Source organism: Trichosurus vulpecula, chromosome 5, assembly GCF_011100635.1.
Source record: "Trichosurus vulpecula isolate mTriVul1 chromosome 5, mTriVul1.pri, whole genome shotgun sequence".
Taxonomy (NCBI): domain Eukaryota; kingdom Metazoa; phylum Chordata; class Mammalia; order Diprotodontia; family Phalangeridae; genus Trichosurus; species Trichosurus vulpecula.
In genome coordinates, this window is record NC_050577.1 from 117068258 (window position 1) to 117094795 (window position 26538).

Here is a 26538-nt window from a genome sequence, read left to right on the forward strand (position 1 = left end):
GGAATTAAGTAAAATTTAAAATATATCCAAATGCAGTCAGTTTATTGTATTTGGTTATATAGCATTTGCCTGGTGTTTTACATGGGTGAGTGCTTAATAATATATGGTGATAACGACTCTGTCTTGAACATTTTAGTAAGGAAACTGAAGGTCCAGCAGCCCCAGGTCATTTCAACTCAAAGGATTGTTAACTACCAGGCTAAATAAATTTTCCTTAATTTGCTCTTCTGTAAAATGATGGTATTAATATTCTGTCTTATCTGTGAAGAGTCAATGTTTGATAAATGTGTGTATTTAAATACACACAAGACAATACAACTGTCTGCTGCGTGCTTCATATCTTTTAGCACTGCCTTAGGCACTAGAGTGGGATAAGAACAGTTCACATTTTACATGAGACTTTAAAGTGAATTTTTAACATATGCCTGTTTCTTCATCTGGAGATTAAGTTTGTACATTACTTCCATTTAGAGATGAAGAAACAGAAACAGGAGGTTAAAAATATTGCCCAGAATCACACAGCAATGACAAAACAAGGGCCTGAATCGAGATCTTCTGACTACAAGATCAGTACTTTATCTACTACATCACTGTATGGTTTGGTGATAACGTAACAAGACTGTTTTCAAATAAATATACAAGAACTTATACAGTCTTTTCAAAGTAATAATCTTGGCAATATATTTATTATAATCATACTAATATTTCTGTTGACATACTAAAAACATTTTACTTTAGAATTTTCAAAATCACCTTGTAACTACACACAAAAAAATCATAATTACTTCATTAAACAAACCATCACTAATGATAAAGGGTTTTTTTTTAAAAACCAAAAATACAGTTTATCAGGGCTTTTTTTGGTGCCATGGACATTTATTTGGTAGTCTGGTGATGCTTATGAACCCCTTCATAAAATGTTTTTAAATTATTGAAGGAAATGCTAAATTTCAACTGGATGTTAGTAAAAATAAAGATGCTGAGGGCAGCATTGTTGAAATTAATGTGTATCCTCCCAACATGTCTATCCCAGTTCTTACTGAGTACAATAGTCATTGGAATGTGTAAAATATAGTATGTTTGAACCTTAGAGTAAGACTTTCTGTCCTCAAAAAGGTTACTACTTTAGTGAGAGGATAAGATGTAAAGATCTAAGCATCATATTGTCAACATAAACAGAAGAATTAATTTTACACACCACACAGCAAAGTTCCCTTTCCCAAAAGCAAATCTAAACTTATATTCTAAAATATCTTACCATTTACAGCTTTTTCAATCAACTCTTCACAAGCATCAAAATCACCCTTCAACACTAGTTTGTCATGCAGATCAGTTAACATGGGATGTTCCAGTGCAATCTTGGTTTTTTTCTGTAGTGATTCAAAAGCTTCAGTGTAGTTGTGTTGACGGAAGTGTTTTAGACAAAGGCGAATGGCTTCCTGTTCACGGTACTACTAGAACACAAGAGAAATTAAAAGGAGGAGAGATTTGCTTTGTTGCAACTGGTAATGATGCAAAATACCAATTTAAAAGCCAAGAAATCTATTACTAACAGGAGCAAAGTACTAATTTTCCCCCATTTTCCTAAAATATAAACATCTTCTTTCTATATAAATGCCAAAAGCCATTAACTTTTTTGTCCAAGCACATAACAATCATCATGAAAAGGGGAAGTAATAAAAAAGTAATGTAAGTAATCATTTCTGTAACTATTTGAAATTATTTGTACAAGTATGCCAGTCAACATTTATAAAACTGCACACTTTGGAAGAAAAAAATGGGTCCTTTTCACGAAAAGAAAATAATTCTAAGGATTACATAAAAATAAGTATAAACATGGGACATTTAGGAACTAACCTCATTATACTTTGAAAGTGAAATAGGTCTTGATGCTTAATGTGCTTTGCTGCTAAAGAAATGTTACATAATAGCTGTCACATTTCAGTATAACAATGGTTATTAGCAGACATTTACATACTCCCACCTCCACATATATACAATACTAGACTGCAAACCAGATAACATAAATATCAACCATGAGACCTATTCAGTTCTCTGTCCCCACAGAAGGATAGTATAATAAAACTTCAATTTACCGGACATGCTCCACTACTCAACAAAAGATATCAAATAACTGATTTTTCCAGCCCAAATTCCCTTTAGAGTATACTATTACAAAGAAGAGGATGCCAAAGCCAGAAATACAATTCCTATACTTTCTAAAGCTACCATACCATAAAATGAGATACAATAAGATTTAGTCATAAGAATGGTGACATTAAAAACATCACAAGAGTCTTTGAAGGAGAAACTTTCAATTGCCATCCTATATTTAGTGAGGCAAGAATATCACTTAAACTTTTAAAAAAGATTTGTCCAACAAGGATCAAAACAGAACAAAGCAAATAGGTCACAAGACTCTGCCATTAACCCTTTTCTTTCTATACTTTCACCATTCTCTCTCTCATCTATTCCTATGACTTCAACTATGATGTCTATGAAAATCTAATTAACTTTTTACAAAACATTTTAAAAGTGTTTATTTAAGACACTGCCCTGCCCTCATAGAGAGTGCAGTCTAGTAGGGAAATAAGATATATACAGACCCAAATTCATCAGAGAGGCACAAAATCACAACCTATGAAGTCCAGGGAAGGACATTATTGAAAAAATGAATTCTGTAGCACTAAGCATTCCTTTTAGTCCAATTCTCAAAGTCATAGATTGCTCCTGGAAAGACCACAGCTTTGACTATACAGACTTTTGTTGACAAGGTGATCTCTGGTTTTTTTTTTTAGTATGCTGTACAGATTTGCCACAACTTTCCTTCCAAGGAGCATGCATCTTTTAAACTTCATGTCTGCAGTCACCATCTAGAATGAATGATCTTTGAGCCAAAGGATATAAAATCTAACAGTGCTTCCATTTCTTCTCTCTCTATTTGCCAGAAGGGGACGAGTTGCCAAGATTTTAGTTTTATTGATATTAAGCTTCAAGCCAGCTTTTACACTCTCCTTTTTCACCCACATCAAGAGGCTTAATTCCTCTTCATTTTCTGTCATCAGAGTGGTATCCTTTGCATATCTGAGATTGTTGGTATTTCGCCCCACAACCTCAATTCTGGCTTTCAATTCATCCAGACATATGATGCACTCTACGTGTAAGTTAAATAAATAAGGTGACAATACGCAGCCTTGTTTTACTCCTTTTCCAAACTTAAACTAATCACTTGTTCCATGTGTTCAGTTCTAAATGGTGTTTCCTGTCCCACATACAAGCTCCTCAGGAGACAAGTAAGATGATTGGGTACTCTCATCTCTTTGAAGACTTGCCACATTTTGTTGTGGTCCACAGCCAAAGACTTTAGTGCAGTCAATGAAGCAGAGGTAGATGCTTTTCAGGAACTCTCTCATTTTTCCATAATCCAGTGAATGTTGACAATTTGGTCTCTAGTTCCTCTGCCTCTTTGAAAACTAGCCTGCTCTTCTGGTAATTCTCAGTTCACATAATGCTGAGGCCTAGTTTGTAGAATCTTAAGTATAACTTTGCCAGAGTGTCAAATGAGTGCAACTGTTTGGTAATTTGAACATTCTTTGGCATTGACCTTCCTTAGGACTGGGATGTAAACTGATCTTTTCCAATCCAGTGGGTACTGCTGTGTTTTCCAGATTTGCTGGCATATTGAGTGTACCACTCTAACAGTATCTCTTTTAGGATTTTATAGCTCAGCTGTAATTCCATCACCTTCATCAGCCTTATTGTCAACAATGGTCATACCAAAACCCACTTGACTTCACTCTCCAGGATGTCTGGCTCTAGATTAATAACCACACCATCATGGCTATCTATTTCTTGAATAGTTCTTTTGTACATTCTTGCCACCTCTTCTTAATCTCTTCTATTTGCTAAGTCCCTACCATTTTTGTCTTTTATCATGCCAATTTTTGCATGAAACTTTCCCTTGATACCTCTAATTTTCCCTTGTCTTTCCCATTCTGTTAGTTTCTTCCATTTCTTTGCATTGCTCATTTTAGAAAACCTTATCTCTCCTTGCTATTCTCTAAAATTCTGCATTCAGTTGGGTATATTTTTGCCTTTTCATCTCCTTTTTTCTTCAGCTACTTGTAAAGCCTCATCAGACAGCCATTTTGCTTTCTTGCCCTTCTTTTTGGGATGTTTTTGCTGCTGCCCTCTATATAGTACTGTGAACTTTTGTCCATAATTCTTCAGGCGTTCTATCTACCAGATCTAATCCCTTAAATCTATTCATCACCTTCACTTCATATTCATAAGGGATGTTTATTTAAGTCATATCTATATGGTCTGATGGTTTTCCCTACTTTCTTCAATTTGTCTGAATTTTGCAATAAGAAGCTCATGTTCTGAGCCACAGTGAGCTCTGAGTCTTATTTAAACTGACTGTACAGAGATTTTCTACCTCTGGTTTCAAAGTATATTATCAATCTGATTTCTATTTTGACCATCTATCTGGTGATGTCCACATGTAGAGCTGCCTTTTGAGCTGCTGAAAAAGAGTGTTTGCTATGACCAATGAGTTATCTTGACAAAACTCCAAGGCCAAACTTGCCTGTTATTCCAATTATCTTTTGATGTCCTATTTTAGCATTCCAATCCCCTATGATGAATGTGACATCTTTTTTTGGTGTTATTTCTAGAAGATGTTGTAGGTCTTCATAAAACTGATCACCTTTAGCCTTTCTGACATCAGTGGCTGGAGCACAGACTTGTATTACTGTTATGCTGAACAGTTTGCCTTGGACTCAAACAGATAACACTTTGTCATTTTTGAGATTGTACCCCAGCTACTCCATTTCTTTTACGGGATTCTTGCCCACAGTGATCACCTGAAGTGAATTCATCCATTCCTGTCCACATAAGTTCATTGACACCAAAGATGTTGATGTTTAATTTTAATCTTTCCATCTCCCATATTACTTCGATTCATAGATGTTACATTATACTTATGCAATATTGATCTTTATGGCATCAGCTTTTCCTTTTATCATCAGACACATCTGCTGCTGAGCTATCTTTTGGCTTGGGTCAACTGCTTCATTAGTACTGGAACTACTTGCACTTGTTCTCCAATCTCTCCCAGTAGCTTATTGGACATCTTCTGATATGAGGAGCTCATCTTCCAAAGTCATCTCTTCTATCATTTTAGTACTATCCATGAGGTTTTCTTGACAAAGATTACGGAGTGGTTTGCCATTTCCTTCTCCAGTGCATCACCTTTTGTCAGAATTTTCCACTATGGCCTCTCTTGGGTAACCTGGCATGGCACAGCTCGTAGTTTCACATCTAGCTGTGCAAGCCTCTCCATCACAATAAGGCAGTGATCTGGGGATTTGGGAGTGTGGAACTTAAGTTCTAGACACAGTAATATGAATAATACTTGGGAAGAAATAGTTTCTGAGAAGAGGATGGTCATATACGTATTACATATATGACTGAGAATATTGGTTTGACCAAAGTATGAAGGATGGGCAGAGAAAACGAAGTGGTTCAGTAAAAAGTCTAGATTAGTTGTCTCCAAAGTGGGGATTTGGCCTGACCTCAAAGGGTATGTGATTAACCAACTAGAAGCAGTAGCTAGTTATAGGGCTTGTTTCCAACATAAACAATCTATGATTACTCTCCAACATTTCCCTCTTCTACCTACTCAGGGAGTACTGCCTTACTGCATGAGCTCTCAACCTCCCTCTTTCTCAGCTTGTTGGGCTCCATGAGATACTTACAACCACTGCTACCCAAGCACCCACAGCAAGATCTGTGCAGATGCTACTGGGAAAATTAGAACCCAATCCCACTATGTCCAGTCCCTATTCTGAGGTTCTGCCCTTCAGACAGTGACAAGTGACTACAAAGTGACCTTATTCAGTTTCATTCTAGATGGAGAAGAATTGCAAAGAAAGAACAGAAACAGATGGCTTATGATCTATCAGTATATTTCATCTTTCTACCCCTCCAGACCCACCCACTTCCACATTTCCTTATTACTCTCAAAAATACTTCCTATCCTTCCAATTAACCAACTAGGTTCACATTCTCAGTGTCCTCTTCCACTCTTTACTGTTCCCATATAGTCAATCAGCTCCCAAATCCTATAATTTTTGATCCCATATTTCTTGTATCCTTCCCTCTCTCTCTATCGACACAGCCACCACTGTTGTTCAGGTTACCTAAATTACTGCAATAACCTACTAATTGGTCTCCCCATTTCAAATCTCTTCCCTCTCTAATCTGCCCTCCATGTAGCTTCCAAAGTAACTCTATGTCATGCCCCTACTCAAACTCCAGGGGCACCCTATTGACTCCAGGATCAAATAATAGTTCATCTACATCATATCATTTAATTTTAATTTGTATATAAATTTAATAAAGTAAATAAATCAGTACACCAGTACATGCATATACTTTATACATGGATAATGCAGATGGATTCTTTAAAATGTTTTATGGATGGGAGTTTGAGCTAGGCCAATAGTTCCCATACTTTTGGTCTTGAGACCCCTTTGCACTCTTAAACATTACTGAGGACTGCAAAGAATTTTTGTTTATGTGGGTTATATCTATCAATACTTACCATATTAGAAAAGTAAATTAAAAAAAGTTTAAAATATTTGTTAATTCATTAAAAATGAAAATAATTCTATTACATGCTAACATAAATAACATTTTTTTTAAAATACTGGATTTTCATATCTGCTTCTGCTTTTAGTCTGCTGTGATAAGTTATTTTGGTTGAAGTTATAGGGAGAAAATCTGGCCTCATACAGATACATAGTTGTAAAAGGGGAGAGTATTTTAATATGAAAATGAGTATTTGTACTATTATTAATCTTAGTATTTATTGTGAAAATAATTTTGACCTCATGGACCCCCAAAAGTAACCCAGGAACCTCTAGTGGTCCTCAGACCATGCTTTGAGAACTGTTTGTTTAGGCAATGACAAAAAGGTTTGCAGAGGAAGGGGCTGAGAGTGGGAATAGAAATAAGCTGCAATGCAGGGATATAAAGATAAAAATAAGAAACAATTAGTTTACACTCTATACTGGATACAAGTATACAAAAGTGAACATAAATTATCTCCTGTGGTCTAAAAGAGGAAAATCATGCTAAAGCATAGCAAAAAACCAAATAAAAATGAAAGGCTATCATATGTTAGAGAGTATGGTAGATTCAAGTAAAGTCAACCACACAAGTATTTACTGAATACCTACTCTAGAGTTGGCACTAAGCTAAGGAATACAGGACACACACACAAAAATATACCCTCAAGAAACTTATAGCCTAATGGAGGAGACAAGACCTATGAAAACAGAGAACAATACATGACAAGTATATTATTCAGTTGTTTTCAGTTGTGTCCAACTCTTTATGACCCCATTTGGAGTTTTCTTGGCAGAGATATTAGTTAAATTTGCCATTTCCTTCTTCAGCTCATCCTACAGATGAAGAATCTGAGAAAAACAGGGTTAAGTGACTTGTCCAAGGTCACAATTAGTAAGTGTCTGAGGCCAAATCTGAACTCAGGTCTTCCTAAATCTAGGTCCAAAGCTCTATCCACAGTGCCATCTAGCTGCCTAATAAGCATATTAGTCAAGTCCTAAACTGATCAAGTGTCAAAATGTATAGTGACAAAAAAATGAATTGTTTTAAGAGACAACAAAAAAATTCCACAGGTAAAAGCATATAGGGAAAAATGCTATGCTTCCCTACCCCCTATAAGTAATATTTTTCAACCTTGGAATTATACATCTGCTTTGCCTTTTCAGGCACTCTTATGAATATGCCACAAGGAAAACAAGTATGTTAGTGACTGGCTCAAGGCTACAAAGCAAGTTAGGGGCAAATTTACAATTAGAATATACTACCAATGAATTCCCTTTCCAGTTAACTAAAGTCATACTTCTAGTGACCATTATACGAAGTACCGTGGAGTACCTGAATAGAGAAGATAATTGCTGTTCTTTATAATAATTATTCTTTATTTTGTTATACTGTTATGTAACTTGTTATTTGTTATACTGTTCTTTATTTTCAAAGAGGACCAATGGTCTCATGGGGTGATATCTTAACTCATATGTGAACTGGATGTAAGTGAGGCAGAGTTGTAGAAAGTCATCAGTCTCACTTCCTTCCACAGTCACTGAGGTCCAGTGGCAAGACAAAGGTCAGGATGAGCTGCAGTGGCCCAGGATGCAGAAGATGACCTCAGCATCTTCAATGTCTGATCAATTGCTAAGCACTCCACAGTGTCTACTTCAGCTGTCTTCATAGCCACTGTAACAAATAGTTCTTCTCTGACCATTCCACTGAGGGAATCAATCTTCACGTGCTTGAGGTAGACATCTCAGTAACTCACTAACAAGTTTGAGGCCCATCTGAGATGGTTTACCAAGGTGTGACAGGTGCACATACTACGGTTCTTGGAGCCACAGGCAAAGTTGAGTGCCAGGTGGTCATCAAAAGTGGATTAGCAACCCTGAAAAGGACTCAGCAAGCCCTTACACTAGAGATATTAGTCCTCCTTGAACCTCTAATTCTTAAATTCTTGTTACCCTGGACAAAAGTGATATACAGGACAACTACACACTTCACTGAAAAAGATGTATTTCTGTCATCACATAGACCTAAGCACAGATCATTGCCTTTACTGAGTAAACAGAAGGTTGTAAGGGCAGCAAGGTCTATCAAGAATATAAAACAATATACATATCCTGACTTCCCTAGGACCGATCAAATATTACTGGATTGGCAAACAAACCATGTAGGGAGGTCTAAGTGCAGAAGGAAACAGGAAATCAAATCTCAAGAAATTTTCTTGAATATTGATCTTAATGTAACAATGTAACTAAGGGCAAATCTGTTGATATTTTTTTGGGGGGAGGCCATTTCTATTCTATTGGAGTACTGAACAGCAGCCACTGAAAAAGACCAGACAAAAAGGCTTTAAGAAAACCTAGTACATATGAAAATTTTATTCTTAAGTAAAAAAAATTATTTATTATTTGTATTTTTAAAAGAGTAACTTTACAAAAAACGCATAACTAGATAGCACAGTAAATAGAGCACTAGGCTTGGAGTCAAGAAGTCTTGAGTTCCAATCCAATGGCAGATACTTACTAGATTTGTGACTCTAGGCAAGTCATTTAACTTCTTTAAGCCTCATTTGTAAAAGGGTATAATAATAGTGCCTACTTCCCAGGAACTTTTAAAAGATAAAAATGAGATAATATCGAGAAAGTGCTAATAATAACAAAAATATTTAAATACACATATATATTTATATAAGCCTTATATAAACAGTAATGTACACACATTACTGTTTATATAAGGCATATATATATATAATTTATATAAACATTAAAGCATTATATAAATATTATTACTATTATCCTGTACTATATCTGAGTGTTTATATATCATTTGCCATGGTAGGGAGAGGAGAGTGAAGAGCAGGGAAGTTAAAGTGTTAAAAGCAGTGTCAAAATGAGGTCCAATAAGAAATGAAAATAAAGTATTTCCAAATTATAAGATATGATATATGACACATGATATATGATAATCATTCTATTTAATAAAATAGAAGCCTAACCTTTCAGGGTCAGTTCAGTACTATGGAAAACAACCCTTCCCCCCCACCCCACCCATTGAGCTATACACAAGTGTTGTTCATTTTATCTATCCCTGCAGCCTCCTCACCCCAAAATGCTACAACATCCTCCTCCTCCCATTGGTGAATTCCTCTGGGGGCCTTCATTTTGGGAAGGGGCCAAGGCCATCCAAACTTCATTCCCTAATCCGCTTGGCTTCAGACTTTCCAGACATCAATACTATCCCTGTCCCATACCCAGTTCCTACTTTTTAATCCCCTTTTATAAATTGTATTCCCACATTAGAATGCAAGCTCTTTGAGGGCAGGGGCTATCTTCTTCTTATTTGTATTCCCAACATTTAGTACAGTACCTGGTACATAGTAGGAGCTTAAGAAACGTTTACTGACTAGTGATTCTACTCTGTACCATACTGTTCCTCAAGAACAACAAGCTTATACACTTTATGTTAAATATATTCTTTTAGAATCAATATATAGTTTATCTCCTGTTAGACCTAAATGGTTTGGCAATGAGAATAGCAGTTCTCTGGGTGAAGCTACAGGGTCAAATGTATATAATTCTCAGGATATTAACAGAATTCTCAATAAATATTTCTTTATGGACCAGTAACTTCCAGGGCTTTGGAAATGCAATAAAAGGGTTTTAAATTAAGTCCTACCTTGCTATACCAGTTGAGACAGGGTTGCACAACATCAGGATCATCAATGCCATTAAGTTCAACATACCAGATGCTGAAGTTAAAGCTAGGTCCCCAGGACAATAGTGGAACTTAAGAGGAAAGAAAAGAGAAGGAAACATTTTAAAATGCATACATTCCAAATAGAATACTATCAAATAACAAAAAAGCCTAATGATATAGGATGCAGGAGTAACCTAAGATCCAGAGAGTTGTCTATGTGAACATCCCCTAATTACATAGAACAGAGGGTAGGTCACATCCAACCTATGACTTAGTAGATCAATGCTAGGGAGCTGCCTAGGACATAGAGAGGTGCAGTGCCTTGTCTGGCTGACAAGGCTGACAGAGCTAGTGAGTGTGAGTGAGAATCTGAATCCAGATCTCCTAGAATCAACGAATCCAGAACACACTTCACTCTACTATATAGGCCTTACACTAAGGAACTGTTAAGTTCAAGGGAGGATACATTTAACCAGGTGTTTTAGTAGTGTTCTGCATTTGAATTATAAAGTGAACAATGTAGAAAAGCCTAAGTAAAATGGTCACACCAATACCAACACGACAAGCAAAGGAGCCTTAAAATAAACATAACTAGTCTTAATAAATGACAAATACACGTGCCTAGAATGATTTTTTCAATACCACAAGGGGCTGAATTTCACTAAACATCAATTAAAGTTACAAGGATAAATACATATTAACTTCAAATATTTATCCTATTTCATCATTTCTGCTTATAGACTTAGGAATAGGTTGTGTAAAAAACACACTGTAAGTCACCTGTCTGGATATTAGACCACATCTTCCCTCAAAATGTTAAAGATGGTGGTACGACTTTTTAAGTCGGCTGCACAAAAATCTACTCAACCTAGAATGCACCTCAAGTATGGAAATGGAGGGGAGAACATCATCAGAAAGAGAGCCTTGACCTTCAAGTCAGGAAATAGGGGTTCTTTCTTATATCAGTGCCTTCCTCTCTCATTGCGAGTTAATGTGAAGATAGTAGAGGCCTTCATTAATATCCACTTGAACTAGTAAAATATCCTTCAGGTCCATTTTCCCACAGCTCTATCTTCCTGATCTAATCCAAACCTCACAGTGCTGCCAAATTAATCTTGCTTACAAGTATGTCTTGTCATATTATCTCTCTGCTCAAGGACCTTCCTTGGCATCCTAACACCCACCAAACTCCCTTCCTAACATCAAATCAACAAATCATTTGGCCCTTCAATCAAATCAACAAACCAATAAGCTTTATTAAATAGCTACTATGGTGCTGGGCACTGAGGATACCAAGATGAAAATAAAACAGTTCCTGACCTCAAGGAGTTTTTCTTACATTAGATCAGAAAAGACAACATGTATGTACGGAATATATACAAAATAAGCACAGCAAATTGGGAGGAATGACATCAGCAGTGAGGGGGTGGGTGGAATCGAGAAATGTTTCAGGGTGAGGATGGCATTTCAGTTGAGTTTTGAAGCAAACAATGTTTGAAGAGGCATAAGTGAAAAGGGAATGAAGTCTAGACACAAGGGACAGTCAGTGCAAAAAATTCAGAGATGAGAAATAGTGAAAGCAGGAAGGACAGGTTAGCTGGATCGTAGAGTACATAAAGAGGTACGTACAATAAATAATGCTGAAAAAGTGGGTTGGAATCAGGTTGTGAAGAGATTTAAATGACAAGGAGAAGAGTTTCTATTTGATACTATTTGCAATAAGGAAAAACTGGAATCAATGGGGAAATACGATCCTGAGATATGTACTTTAGGAAAATCACATTTGCATTTATGTAGAGAAGGAACTGGAGAGTGAAAGATACTTGAGGCAAGAAGTCCAGTTAGGTAAATACAACAGTTCAGGCATGACGTGATAAAGTCTGAACCAGGGTAGTAACCACATAAGTGGAGGAAAGGGATGAAAGACACTGTGGTGGTAAAACAGGTATGATACAGCAACTGGTTGAATATACTGCATTAGGGAGGGACAACTCAAGGATACCTTAATATGCTTAAATGAATTTGAGTCTAGAATCACACATTCATTGGGGTCTAAGCTTCCACATCTGTAAAATGGTAATAAACAGTAAGGCATACTCAAAAGAGTAAAAAAAACTGGGTTTGAATCCTTACATTTTCTACTTACTACCAGATGACAGCAGGTAAATTACATAACCTCTCTTGATGTCAGTGTCTTTATTCTTAAAATAAAGAAGTTGAGCTGCTGGATCTTTAAGATTCTATTCTTAACCCCAAATCCTATGGACCTTGGGATACTTAAGATAGTTCTGAGTCCTCTTCTCAGGCAGCTCCTGCAGGTTTACTTATCATTACTATGCAATAATTGCCAGAAAAATACAGCAAGCTCTAATCTCTCCTTAGTCCCAACTCCTTCCATCACCAACTGCCTACTGGACATTTTGAACTGAATGTCTCATTTGTTTTCAGTCCTTTCAGTCATGTCCAAGTCCTCCTAATCCCCTTTGGGGTTTTCTTGGCAAAGGTACTGAAGGGGTTTGCCATTTCCTTCTCCAGCTCATTCTACAGATGAGGAAATTGAGGGCAACGTGGTTGAGTGACTTGCCCAGGGTCACACAGCTAGTATCTGAGACCACATTTGAATTCAGGTCTTCCTGGCTCCAGGTGCTCAATCCACTGCATCACTCAGCTGCCCCAAAAAGTCCCATAGACATTTCAAATTTACCACATCCAGAACAGAACTCTTTATCTTTCCCTAATGTCCCCTAATTTCCGTACTTCTGTACTAATTTCTGTAATTTCATTATCCTTCCAAGGTTCACAACCTGGGAGTTAGCCTTCATTCTTCATTCTCACATTGCTCCTCCGTAGTCAATCAATTGCTAAGATCTGTCCATTCTACTTCTATGGTATCTCTTAAGCCCCTTCTCACACCACAACCACTCTGATTCAGGCCTTCATTCTCTTTCACCTGAACTATTGCAAAAGCCTCTTAACTGGCCTCCTTGTTTCCAGCCTCTTCTTTCATCAATTCATTATCCAAACAGTTATCAAAATTTATATTCCTAAAGCAATGGTCTGACCATGTCAAAGCATTCTTTCTATTCAAATAGCAGTAGTGGTTTTCTACTGCCTATAGCATAAAATACAAACTTCCCTGTTTAGCACCTTTTTTAAACCTACCTTCTGCTCCCCTCTACCCACTCTATGTTCCAGGTACTTAATATTCCATTTCCCATCTCTGCATCTTTATGGCAGTGGTGCCCAACAAGGCCTATTCTGATCTATCCAATTGCTAGTGTCTTCTCTCCTGCCACCTAACAAAAATTATTTTGTATTACACCCTTTAAATATCTCTGCCCTCAAAGAACTTATGTTTGGCTGGGGGCAAGGTAGGAAGAGATACATACATGAGTAAATAAGCTTAAAATATCCTAAAAACTGGGTATCTGAGGGCAAAGACCAATTTATTTGTGTCCTTCTGTCTCCAGTGTCAGGCACATAAATGAAGGTTGTGGAATGAATAAACTGATAGCACAGAGTTGGTGGTAACAAACTACAGAAAATCAAGTTGTCTTACCATTGTCAATAACTAATAACTATAACTGTTGATTTCAACTACGCTTAAACATCATTTATACTTTTTTTTTAAAAAGCATCCTGAGTTCTAAAAGGGGTTATAGGCATATAAGGGTATGGCATGAATATGATCCCTCTGATAGGAAAGAATAAGGCAATGGTAGGAAAAAATGGATCAGTTCTCTGAAGTTCACTGCTGCCTCAAGCAGGAAGCATGGAGGATGGAAAAGGTAGAAAGTGGAAGAAGTACGTAACCAATCAGGCATCTACATGTACAGCACTTTTATAAATCCATTGTTTATTATTTGGAACCTGCCTGTGAGATCATGTATTTGTTCTCATTTCATAAACACAAGGTAAAACAAATGAAAAACCCAGAGACAGTGTTTCTGGGTAATAATCAATTTATTAATTAGGCTAGCCAGCAATCAATAAATTGATGGTCACTGGTTTCTCTTGGTAACCAAAGACACCCAATGGAGACCCTGAAAGGCTTAAATAAGCCTTCTGAAAAGGAATTCCCTTGACAAGTGAAAATCAGCCCTACTAATGGACATTTAATAAGGAGGTAGGCTAAAAGTTTTCAGCCCCTCCCACTAAGAATGTGGCTTAATCATGAGACTCAGCAGCCTCCAGCAATCCATCTCCAGTCTGGTTGGTTTTCTCCTTCATGAGCTGGGTAACCTTAAATTCTAATGGAGGGGTACAAGGACAGGGGCTCCTTTCCCCAGGGAAAGGACTCACCCAGACTGGATTCTATTTATACTCTAAATAGAAGTAAGGTCTCCTAGCAGCATGGGTTTCACCCAAGATTGAGTAGCATGTTCCTTGAGGGCTAGGAGTAATCTCAACAATCAGTCATGTCCTTCAGGGACAGACTTTAACAAGAGGTGGGCCTTAGTGAGGAAAGAGGAGAAAAGCCTGGATTACAGATTAATAACTGGCTATTAATAATAGTATAACGATAATTTCTCTCACAGAGTTTTATATCATTGAACAAAAACCTAAATTATCACTGATTTTCTATTTTTTTTAAATAAGACTTTTAATAGCAATTATAGCTAAGCAAGAAGCAAAACAGCCAGAATAATATAGATTCCACAAATCTGAAGCACAATGATCATAATTCTGTAGAACTTGCATGAATGGAACAAAAAATTAATAAGGTGTTTGAAATTTAACAACACAGGTAGAAGACAATGGGAAGTGCCTAGGTATTAGAGTCAGGATATCAGGGTTGGAACTGCAGGTCAGTAGCTTAGAGTTGTGAGACCCTAAGGCTAAAACCTCTCTCAATCTCAGTTTCCTCATCATAAAATGGGGACATCACTTGTACTCACCAACTTATACAACTGTTGTGAGGAAAACTGTTTAAAAATTGCAGAGTACACTCTTGGTGTATGAAGACTCCAATGTTCTAAGGTTCGTGACACCATAATTTTGTTCATCTTACTTAAGTGTACTCTTGGAAAAATTGCTTATTAAAAATAAGTTAGAGCCTTTCTCGCTTCCCGGCCATCTTGGCGGCAGGTCTCTGGCTGAGGGTCCTCCTGCACCACAGGCAGGAAGATGGTGGCCGCAAAGAAGATGAAAAAGTCACTGGAGTCCATCAACTCGAGGCTCTAGCTGGTCATGAAATGCGGCAAATATGTGCTAGGCTACAAATAGACCCTGAAAATGATCCGACAAGGCAAAGACAAATTGGTCATCTTAGCCAACAACTGCCCGGCCTTGAGGATATCAGAGACTGAATATTACACTATGTTGGCCAAAACTGGCATACATCAGTACAGTGGCAATAACACTGAATTGGGTACAGCATGTGGGAAATACTACAGAGTATGTACCCCAGCTATCACTGATCCAGGTGATTCTGATGTCATTAGAAGCATGCCAGAACACACCAGTGAGAAGTAAACTGTACAAAAGTACACTTTAATAAACGGGCCAAAACGTGTTTAAAAAAAATAAGTTAGCAAATGTAGCCCTAGGAAAGAGGTGAAAAGATATAATTCATTTCCTTCTTTGCAGACTTTTTCAGGGATGTGTAATATTATATGTAGTCAGTATAGCTGATGAGCTGGTTGGATTTTCTTGAACTCCTTTCTTATCCCTCTTTCTTTTAAAATCTTTGTTACAATGGATAGTTCACTGTGCATGACTATTAGGGAAGGACATATTTAGAAATGAATATGATATAAAAACAAGAGAGTTCAATAAAAATAACATTAGAAAAGTTATTCTATCATCTAGAATTATTTCATGAGGCAAAATGAAACTCACTGCATTAGAAACAAAAACTTAGTCATTACTTTCTAAATATTCATATTCAACTGAGTACATATGTAGGTACTTATTTACCTTCCTTGGAAAAGTAACCCAGGTTGTATGAATTCAAGTTTTTCACTGAACATTCTGCCTTGTTTTTCCTACACCGAATACTCCAAAGAATATGCTTTCTTTCCCCTACTTGCCATCTAACTTTAAATTAAGCAATTCTAAAAGCCAAAAGTTTCTATGAGAAGTAAATTATAAAATTAATTTCCTCTACCTAGTTTCAAGACGATTTAAGGAGTTTAAAAAAAAAAAAAGGATGTCCAGGTATAGCCTAATCCCTAGATAAAATGCTATATCAACAAAATCAAAGAGAAACCAAAACCTCAGTGCCCCAGATGACAGCATCCTCCAAGGAAGACTCTTAGTAGCTGGTCAACAGTCCAAATAAACTGCACTGAGACAGATTCCATCTTTGACACCAGCATGGTGATGTTATTTTAATCTGACATGCAAGACTTTTACTTTACCCTTAAAACAATTTGAACTGACAAAATAAGGCAATAAAGAGAAAAAAAAATACAAAAGAGAAGAAAAGGAGTTGATCTATTTTTCCAGTTTACCTGACAGAGTACAAACTTACCTTCTGTTTCTCAGAGGGAAATCCATCTCTAGTCTACATGACTTGGCTACTGGCCACCCTCTCTGAGATACACTGCCTTCTCATCTCTGCCTTGCAGAATCTCTCACTTGAAGCCACAGTTCAATTATCTCCTTCTATTCAAAGTCTTTCCTGACTCCCAACTTCTCCTTCCCTACTTTGTATTTCCTTTTTTTTTGCATTTCTTATGTATATAACTATAAATGTACACATTGTATCTGCCAGCAGAATGTATCCTCCTTGAGAGTAAGGGTTGTTATACTTTTTTGTATTCTTATCTTCAGCATGCAGCATACTACCTGGCCTACTACAAACAGTTTTAACTCAAGCGGAAAATGAGGAGAGGGAGGGTATTGCTTGAACCTCACTCTCATCTGAACTGGTTCAAGGAGGGAAGAATATAAATGAATGAATGAATGAATGAATGAATGAGTGTGTGTGTGTGTGTGTGTGTGTATGATAAATAACAGGCATTTATATTTTATCCTTGAAACAACAGGGAACCACTGGAGTTTACTGGGTACCATGGTCAGATCTGGACTTTTTGAAAGCTATGTGAAGAATAGAGAACAGGGAACCCAACAGGTGACTATGATAATCATCCAGATGAGCATTCAAGTTGTTCTGTTGTGACTGCACAGAATGGGACAAATCTGAGAGTTGTTATATGGCAACAGAATTAATAAGATTTAGCAAAGATATGAGAAGCAAGATAACAGTGAAAAATCAAGGATGGTTCTTAAGTCATGACCTTGGACTCCTGGAAGAATGGTGGTGCCATGTAATGAAATGGAAAAGTCAGGAGTAGAATGGTTTTGAGAAGATGCTGTGTTCTAGAACAGATAAAGGCATTATTCAACAAATGCAGATCAATACATCGACTATCTCCAATTTAATTACCAGTGACCATACTGTGCTCCTCAATTTTTTCCAAGTTTATCTTCTGTATACATCTTACTGAGAGAATTTTGATGAGTTCACTGCATGTACTTATTTCTGACTTTACTGATACATTTTCTTTTAAGTATTTCTTTAGCAACTACTATGCCCACCACCTAGCTAGATGCTTTGGATGTTTATGACACAATTGATGTGCTCACGATTATCACAACAATCCAGCGGGGACAGCCTATGTTTCTACAGTGTTTTAAGATTTACAAAGTACTTTCCATAAAACAGGGAAGTAGGGAAGGAGGAGTGCAAGATTATCACCCGCATTTATACACATGCCAACAGAAGCCTACAGAGGCTCAGCAATCTGTCCATGACCACGATACCAAGAAGAGGAAGGAGGGTAATAAGAAGTGGGAAATGAGATCAGGTTTCCAGGCCAAAAGGTGGCCAAGCATTCTTTCCCACTCTCATATTGCCTATCTGAAAAAGCAAGAATCACAGACCTGGAATAGTGACAAAGCAATCTGAGGCAAAGTACAATTAAGCATATGCAAATGTGATCTATTCAAAATAAGCGTGATCTATATATTCCAGACATCTCACTAATAATACATCCACCAATAATAATTATAATATTATTAGCTGACATTTGGATAGCTCTAAGGTTTACATAAATTACTTCATTTGATCCTCATAAGTCATAGTAGTAGATCTAACAGATGAGGAAACAGAGGATCAGAGAAATAAAATAAATGCCTAGGGTCATTCAGCTAATAGGTGGCAGAGCCAGAATTTGAATCCAAGTCTTCTGACTAAAAATTCAGTGCTTTTGCCACAACATAAGAGCCATTAAAGTCTGCCAAACTATCCTCAATTTTTGATGAGTAAAATAAAAACTACTCACAAAGCAGATGACTTAAAACTAACATTTGCTAGACCTCTTTTATATAAAGCCCCAGTCAAATCGTCATAGATTTTATCACCTGTGCCAATAATATTACCTACAGGAAGATGACAAAGAACGGTTCAAGGAAAATTTGTCCTGTTCCTCTTATATTGATCCATTCAAGGGATACAAAGGGGCTATTAGAGGCCATCAATTTTCCATAAAATACATTTATAGAAACCTATATATAGACATTCCCTTCATCTTCTCAGAAAAGAATTTCTTATATAATCTAAAAAGATATCTCTTCCTATTAAGATAGGGAACAAAAGGCTGATTTTATCAACATACAAAACCACCACAAATTCATTTCAGTACAAAAAACATAAATGAATCCACTCATTAAACCTAAACTCCAAGATTCTTGCACTACTAATGAAAAGAAATTCTCAATCTAAGAAGTCCCAGTTTCATAATTTTTCGAGTATTAGTGACTTAAGGTTCTCTCTTTGGAACTGATAAATATTTAAAATAAAAAATATAGTGAAGAATAGTTGAGAAAATGTTTTGGGTAGAGCAAAAAGGACCACAAGCCTTGAAGTGTTTTCTATTTATTTCACCTCCATCTTTTCATCATAACTATAAACTCTTCAACATACTTATTTTATACCTCCTATATGAAAGGTCCCCAAACTTTTTTGCAGAGACAGGTTACCATTTAGTTTTTCACAGCCTCAAATTTGCTGATATGGGCACTAAAGGCAGGAGCATCTGCTTACAGCTTTTCTGTCCAAGGTCAACCAGGCCAAACAGGAGTCATAAATTAGGGACTTCTGCCCTAGGGCACTGAGCATCACTGATAAAATGGTAAGGAATTATTAAATTCTTGGTGAAATGAAATGAAAGACTGAGATGGGATGCAAGGTTGGTGATTTATATGGTACACCCACGTAAGTAGAAACTTGACAAATAAATCTGCAATTGCCAAAAGACATTTAAAATGCAACAAGCCAATATTAACAAATGCAATCTAAGCAAAACCAGAAGATGGCTTAGTTTAGCACAGATTCAGATCTTAGAACTAGAAGGAACTTCAAGAGATCCTCTGCAACTATTCCTAGCCACTTAATATATTTTTCTCTGCTTTATAGAGAAATTAACAAAACTGCTGCTCCTCATTATAACAGGTTTCCCCACACTGACAGCTTTGTATGATTCTGCTGAGCATATTGACTATGGAACTTGTGGTCATAAAAAATGGATCCAAGTCCAAGAGCTACCTAAGACAATTGATTTAACTTCTGTTCATCTCAATTTCCTCAGCTGTAAAATGGGAATAATAATTTTTATAATGACTAAAGGGCTACATACGGGTGAGGTCATATCATAACAATCATCCTCAATACGTTTTTAGTGACCTAGAAGCTTTTCCCCAACTCTCAGAAAACGTGAGGTCCCTTCTCCCACTGTGCATTAAGTTGGTATATAGTTATTTTAAAATGGAAAGCATTAGTATAATAATAACACCTACATAAGAATAAATCTACTACCAAAAAAAAGACCACATTCCAAAGACAAATGTGAATGATTTATCTCCTCCAGAAGAACTGGTCATATTTAGAAACTATTTCTTGGGACAGGCTTGTTTTAATCTGGACTAGAACATTCAAAAAACAGCACAGTAGTTTGAGAAAGAAAAGCATTCCAGCAATTCTCTTTTGTTCTCAGAAACATTTTAACTATTCATCCCAAAAATGTAATTACTGAATTGCCACTTTGCTGCAACAGTGAGCTGATAGTCCTTAAAAAGTGAAGGATGCAAAATATCTAATGAAAATGATTAAAGAAACTGAAGATAGAATATTCAGCAAAAGTATTACCTTAAAAACAAAAAGTCATTTGTTCCTTACATGCTTTCAGTTTTAGATCATTAGAGGGTTAAGAAAAAAAAAGTTAAAAAATAACATTACCACCTCCTCCTCACATTATGAAGTGATTATTATACAAAGGAAGGAAAGGAAAATGGACCAATATAGAATTCACCTAGAAAATTGGGGTCATAACATTCATATGCATCAAGAGGATCATCTTGTAGTCATTCTGGTTGTCTTATTGGTTCCTGGTGACTTACTATTCTTTTAAGCACTGTATTAACATTTAAACTTAAGACTAGAAATATAATCCAGAAGCTGAGCAAACTTAGCTGTTCAAAAGCAGTTGCTTCCTTACTAAATTGGGATAACTACCTTATTAATAAGTGGGAATTGGGATATAGGGTCAGGAAAAACTCAAGTAGAAAAGAAATTATAATGAAAAGACATCAGTACAAGTACTGTTACTATATCAATACTGCTCATGCATTATGATCCTCTAGAAGAATTATTACTTTTCCTGCTTTAGGTCCTTGAAGCTGTTATTCTTAGTCAACAGGTTTATCAACAAAATGCAAGAAAACCAGAGTATCCTATGACATGGAAAAAATTCTTGTCTATATTAAGGAACTACATCTGGGGGAAAACAAGAAGGCATTGTAAATATTCCATAACTTGTTGTCAAATATATCTTAGTAACAAACAGCATAGGTTTAGTTTCCCAGACTCATTGAACCTCTGAGCAAGACAGGGCCTCAGAAGCCATACAGTCCAACTCTCACCTGACACACAAAGTCTCTCAAACAATTCTGTTAAATACTGTCCAGCTTCTGACTTCAGTGAAAGGGAGGTCACTGTCTACTTAGGAAATTCATCCCATTTTCTAACATCAACAATTGTTAAGAAGACCTTCCTACTATAGAGCTAAAATACGGCTCTTGGCAACTACTACTACTTATTATAACATCAAATTATTTTAATAATACAATGAATAAATTGCAAAATATATTAAAAATTATGACTACTTAGTCTAACAAAGTAGCATAAGTAGCTATATGTAGTAGCTTCCATAAGTAGCAATGATTCACAAAGCATCTTTCTCATCCCAATCCTGTGAGGTCAGTGGTTCAATTACAGCTCACATATTACAGGTCAGAGTGGTTAAATGACTTGCCCACAGTCATACAATCAGTAAGCAGCTGACCCAGGACTTGAACTGAGATTTTCTGACTCTTGAGTCTATTGCTTCTTTCACTACACCACACTGCCTCTCCATTAGAATAATGGGTAGGGTTGCAAATGAAAAATACTGCCCCAAAAGAAAGTTTTTTTTCTAATTAATATATGGGTCTGAGTTAATCACAGAAGAAAAATTAAAACAAATGAGGGGTTGCTCTGAGTACTGCTCTCCCTCATATATATGGTCTTGAGAAATCTCTCATATATTCCTTTTTTAAAAAATGTCTTTCTTTTCACTCACTGAAAAAGTAAAATTCTTTAGTAGGAAAGAACAGCAACTATATAAACAATCCCTGACAGAGATAAATTATTATCCCCTGCACAAAATCACTTTATTTTTATTTGGGGGGAATCTAATTAAGCAACACCTCATTTTAACAACAAAATCTTTCAGAGAATTATAACAATGATAGTCAACTCTCCTGCGAATCTCAAATTAGTGGAAAATATTCTAAAAATGGATCTAATTTTAAGGCAGCAAGTGCCAATATTTCCACACCAAAAAGAGTTGGCCAAACAATTATATGGGCCTTCAGGCAGTCACTGGCATTTGATGTCCAGATATATCATATTTTTGCTAGAATTCAATTTTACAGCCTAAGATCAACACCATTGAATCACTACAGCTCAAGTGATCTTATAAGAAACTTTCAAATAAGAAAGCTATGCGAAGAAATGTTTACTTGAATAAAACAAGATTTGTCAGTTTCAATATGGGAAATAGTATAGATTTATTTTTATCCCAGAATGCTTAAAAAAAAAATTACCTATTTTAATGAATCGACATGGGAACATCTGTTCATCAATTTTATGCTTCAAGGTGAATGTTTCTTTGTTATAGTCATTCTTTAAGCCACTGTGAGAGAAAATAAATAAGGTTACCAAATCTGACTTCATTGTTCAACACTACTAAACACAATCAAGGAAAAAGTATTATGATGCTAGATTTACTTTATCAATTTTTAATAAGTGCTAGAGGCAGTGTGGAACTAGTCCTTAAAGCATGAGACTAGAACTAAGATTCCTAATTCTATACCCAGCTTTGTTACTGACCCAGTATGACAATGGGCAAATTAGTTAACATCTCTATGCCTCCTTTTCTCCCATTTATAATATAGGTGAAATCTATGTGAACCCACTCAGCCAAGTGTATGATGAGTTTTAATAATATTTTTGAAATTCTCAGATTTCTATGATACATTATCATAATTTCTAACTGGTCTGCGACTATGCCAAAATTCACTTTAGTATCATATGAAACAAAGCAACTACTGCTGACAAAGGGATAAATTACATAAAAGCTTAAAATGCCATCAGTTTATTATGAGCTTAAGTATGCAAATTTAACATTCAAATATATGTACCTTAGATCCAACTGCCTTTATGTATGCAGTCTAATCTCTTGAAAATCATATTTCATAAGCTTAAAAAATATGACACAGAAAAATACTAAGGATAGTAAGAAAAGGTGGGGAAATGTATCCCATTTACCTACCTGATAAAAATCTATTCTATAACAGAGCCTAATATTAGGTATTTCACCAAAAAAAAAAATGATTCAAGACTAATTATTAATTCACCACTTTCCTAGTTTGACTCATTTTCAAAGAAGATCTATGACCCCTTGGTTGTAGTCATTCCAATAATACCCATTCCTTCTCCCTAGGTCCAAATAATTACTCATACAATTGAAATTAAAATAGTTAATTGAGACATGTCACAAATTTCTACTTACATCAGAACAGAATATTTTACTTACATTAAATATAAGATTAGCGTCAGGGCTCAAGGGTGGCCTTCACTTTCCACGATCATTTATGTAAATTCAAAAATTTTTTTTTATTAATTGTGACTAATTCACTGGGGTCTTTGAAGAGAATGAGGAAAAAAAAGAAATCTAAATTCATCTACCTTAATTCTTGTTCCTTTCTGTTAGCCCAAACTCATATGGCATTACTAACATTGGATTAAAAAAAGTAACTCTTACTTTAACTTTCAAGTCTGGGACACTGCTCAATGTATCATATTATTACTATGATAAAATCTGCTTTATTTAGTAATGACTACTTGAAATTAATAGAGAACTACTAAAATTATTAACTTTTTCCTTTTATAATAGAAAAGGGAAAGAGCAAAAGTAGGAAAAAAAAAGAAATAATTATTTGGTTATGGTAAATATATCATCTAAAATTATTAAAAGAAGATTAATTTTAAGCTACTAAGTAACAGTCTATATCAGTTTGAAGGGAAAAAAAAACAAGTTCAACCATGAGCAATTGTGACTATTACAAACAAAAAAAAAAAAGTGGTAGGTCAACTGCATTGTTTATAAGTCAGCTGTTTACATTCCCAAATTACAACTTACCTGGATAACAGCTCTGTCATGTTTTCTTCATTCATTCCACCAAAGACTTTAAACTTCTTTAAATTACAGACATGAGTTTTCTCATATTTTCCAAATGTGATACTCTGGACTATAGCAGGCCTTTCAAGCTTGAGAATCAGGTACTAAATATAAGAAAAAACAAGGTTAAATTTAAAGATTCATTATCAGTTCTTTTAACAAAAAGAAGCATATCTGTATATCCTGAAGTTGTATAGTATGCCAAAAATATTAAAAGAAGCTTTCAGAATCCCACTTATCTTCAAGATCAGAGAGGGATTTTAAAAAGGACAAATGGGGGGGGAGGGCAGAAGGAGGAGAGAGAGAGCCAAGATGACAAAGTAAAGGCAGGGACTCATCTAAGCTCTCCCCCAAACCCCTCCAAATACCTTTAAATAATGACTCCAAACAAATTATAGAGCAGCAGAACCCACAAAAAGACTGAAACAATCTTCCAGCCCAACACAACTTAGAACGTCGGCAGAAAAAGTCTGTTGCACCAGGATGAGAGAGGCTCACGGTCCAGCTCTAACCATACCAGCACAGACCGGGGCCCAGCAAATCAAAAGCAGGCCTTGGGGCAACAGAATCAGTGGCAGCAGCGACAGTTTCCAGACCTCTCAATCCAGAGATGGAAAGGTGATCAGAAAAATGGGTCAAAAGATTTACAGGAGTCCCAGGGGAAAAATTAGTAAGAGAAATGAGAGTGATGGAAGAAAATCATGAAAAAATTCAATGGCTTGGTAAAGGAGGCACCAAAAAATATTGTAGAAAATAAAATCTTAAAAAACACAATAGGCAAAATGGTAAAAGGGGTACAAAAATCCAATGAAGAGAAGAATGCCTTGAAAAGAAGAATTGGTCAAATGGAAAAAGATATACAAAAATTCACTAAAGAGAAGAGCCCCTTAAAAAGAATTGGCCAAATGGAGAAGGAGGTACAAAAGCTTACTGAAGAAAATAATTCCTTAAAAGTTAGAATTGGGCAAGTGGAAGCTAATGATTTTATGAGACATCAAGAAACAATCAAACAAAATAAAAAGAATGGGAAAAAAAAAGAAAAAAATGTGAAATATCTCACTGGAAAAACTGACCTAGAAAAGAGATCCAGGAGACATAACTTGAGAATTATTAGACTATCTGAAAGTCATGATTTTAAAAAATGCTGAGACATCATCATTCAAGAAATTATCAAGAAAAACTGCCCTGATATTCTAGACTAGAGGGTAAAATAGAAATTGAAAGAATGCAACTATGACCCCCTGAAAGAGATCTCAAAATGAAAACTCCCAGGAATATCATAGCCAAATTCCAGACTTCCCAGATCAAGAAGAAAATACTGCAAGCAGCCAAAAAAGAAACAATTCAAATATTGTGGCGCCAGAGTCAGGATAATACAAGATTTAACAGTTTCTACATTAAAGGAGGATCAAAGGCCTTGAAATATGATATTCTAGAAGGCAAAAGAGCTAGGATTACAACCAAGAATTACCTACCCAGCAAAAGTGAGCATAATTCTTCAAAGGAAAAAAATGGAAATTCAATTAAATAGAGGACTTTGAAGCATTCCTGATGAAAAGACCACAGCTGAATAGAAAATTTGACTTTCAAATACAGGATACAAAAGAAGCATAAAAAGGTAATCAGGAAAGGATTTGATAAGGTTAAACTGCTTATATTCCTATATGGGAAAATGATATTTATAACTCCTAACAACTTTCTCATTATTAGGGCAGTTAGAATGAGTATACATAAAAGGTAGAGGTGTGAGTTGAATGTCATAATAGGATTATCTAAAAATATAAAATTAAGCGATGAGAAAGAAGAATGCACTGGGAGAAGGGGAAACAGAGAGGTAGAATGGGATAAATTACCCAACATAAAAGAGGCCTGAAAGAGATTTGACAGTGGAGGGGGAATTGGGGGAAGCAGTGAGGGGAGCACATGAACCTTACTCTCACTGGAATTCACTCAAAGAGGGAATAACACACACACTCGGTTGGATGCAGAAATCTATCTTACCACACAGGAAAGTAGGAAGGAAAGGGGATAAGAGAAGGAGGGAGAGGGGTAGCTGATAGAAGGGAGGGCAGTTTGAAAGAGGTAAAAGAAGCAAAACACTTTAGAGAATGGACAGGGTAAAAGGAGAGAGAGAATAGGATAAACAGGGAAAATAGGATGGAGGGAAATACACAGTTGGTAATCATTACTATTGAAAAAAAGTTTTTACAGTGAGTTTCTCTGATAAAGACTTCATTTCTCAAACATCTAGAAAACTGAGTCAGATTTATAGAAATAAGAATCTTTCCTCAATTGATAAATTGTTTAAAAGTATATGAACAGGCAATTTTCAAACAAAGGAACCAAAGCTATCTATAGTCATAAGAAAAAAATGCTCTAACTCACTATTGATAAAAGAAATGCAAATTAAAACAACTCTGAGCTACTA

At 36.0% G+C, this 26538-nt stretch overlaps 1 protein-coding gene and 1 pseudogene across 3 annotated transcripts in view; one reads left to right on the forward strand and one right to left on the reverse strand.

The window, feature by feature from the left end:
• Nucleotides 1-26538, reverse strand: part of MKLN1 (muskelin 1) — a 254913-nt gene that overhangs the window by 144289 nt on the left and 84086 nt on the right. For all 3 annotated transcript variants that reach the window (XM_036759608.1, XM_036759607.1, XM_036759609.1), the window contains exons 3-6: nt 24072-24214; nt 22474-22562; nt 10303-10412; nt 1259-1451 (exon numbers count right to left, since the gene is read on the reverse strand). In XM_036759608.1, the coding sequence (XP_036615503.1) occupies nt 1259-1451; nt 10303-10412; nt 22474-22562; nt 24072-24214 (535 nt within the window). The remainder of the gene's footprint in view (nt 1-1258; nt 1452-10302; nt 10413-22473; nt 22563-24071; nt 24215-26538) is intronic.
• Nucleotides 15451-15798, forward strand: LOC118850310 (annotated as a pseudogene).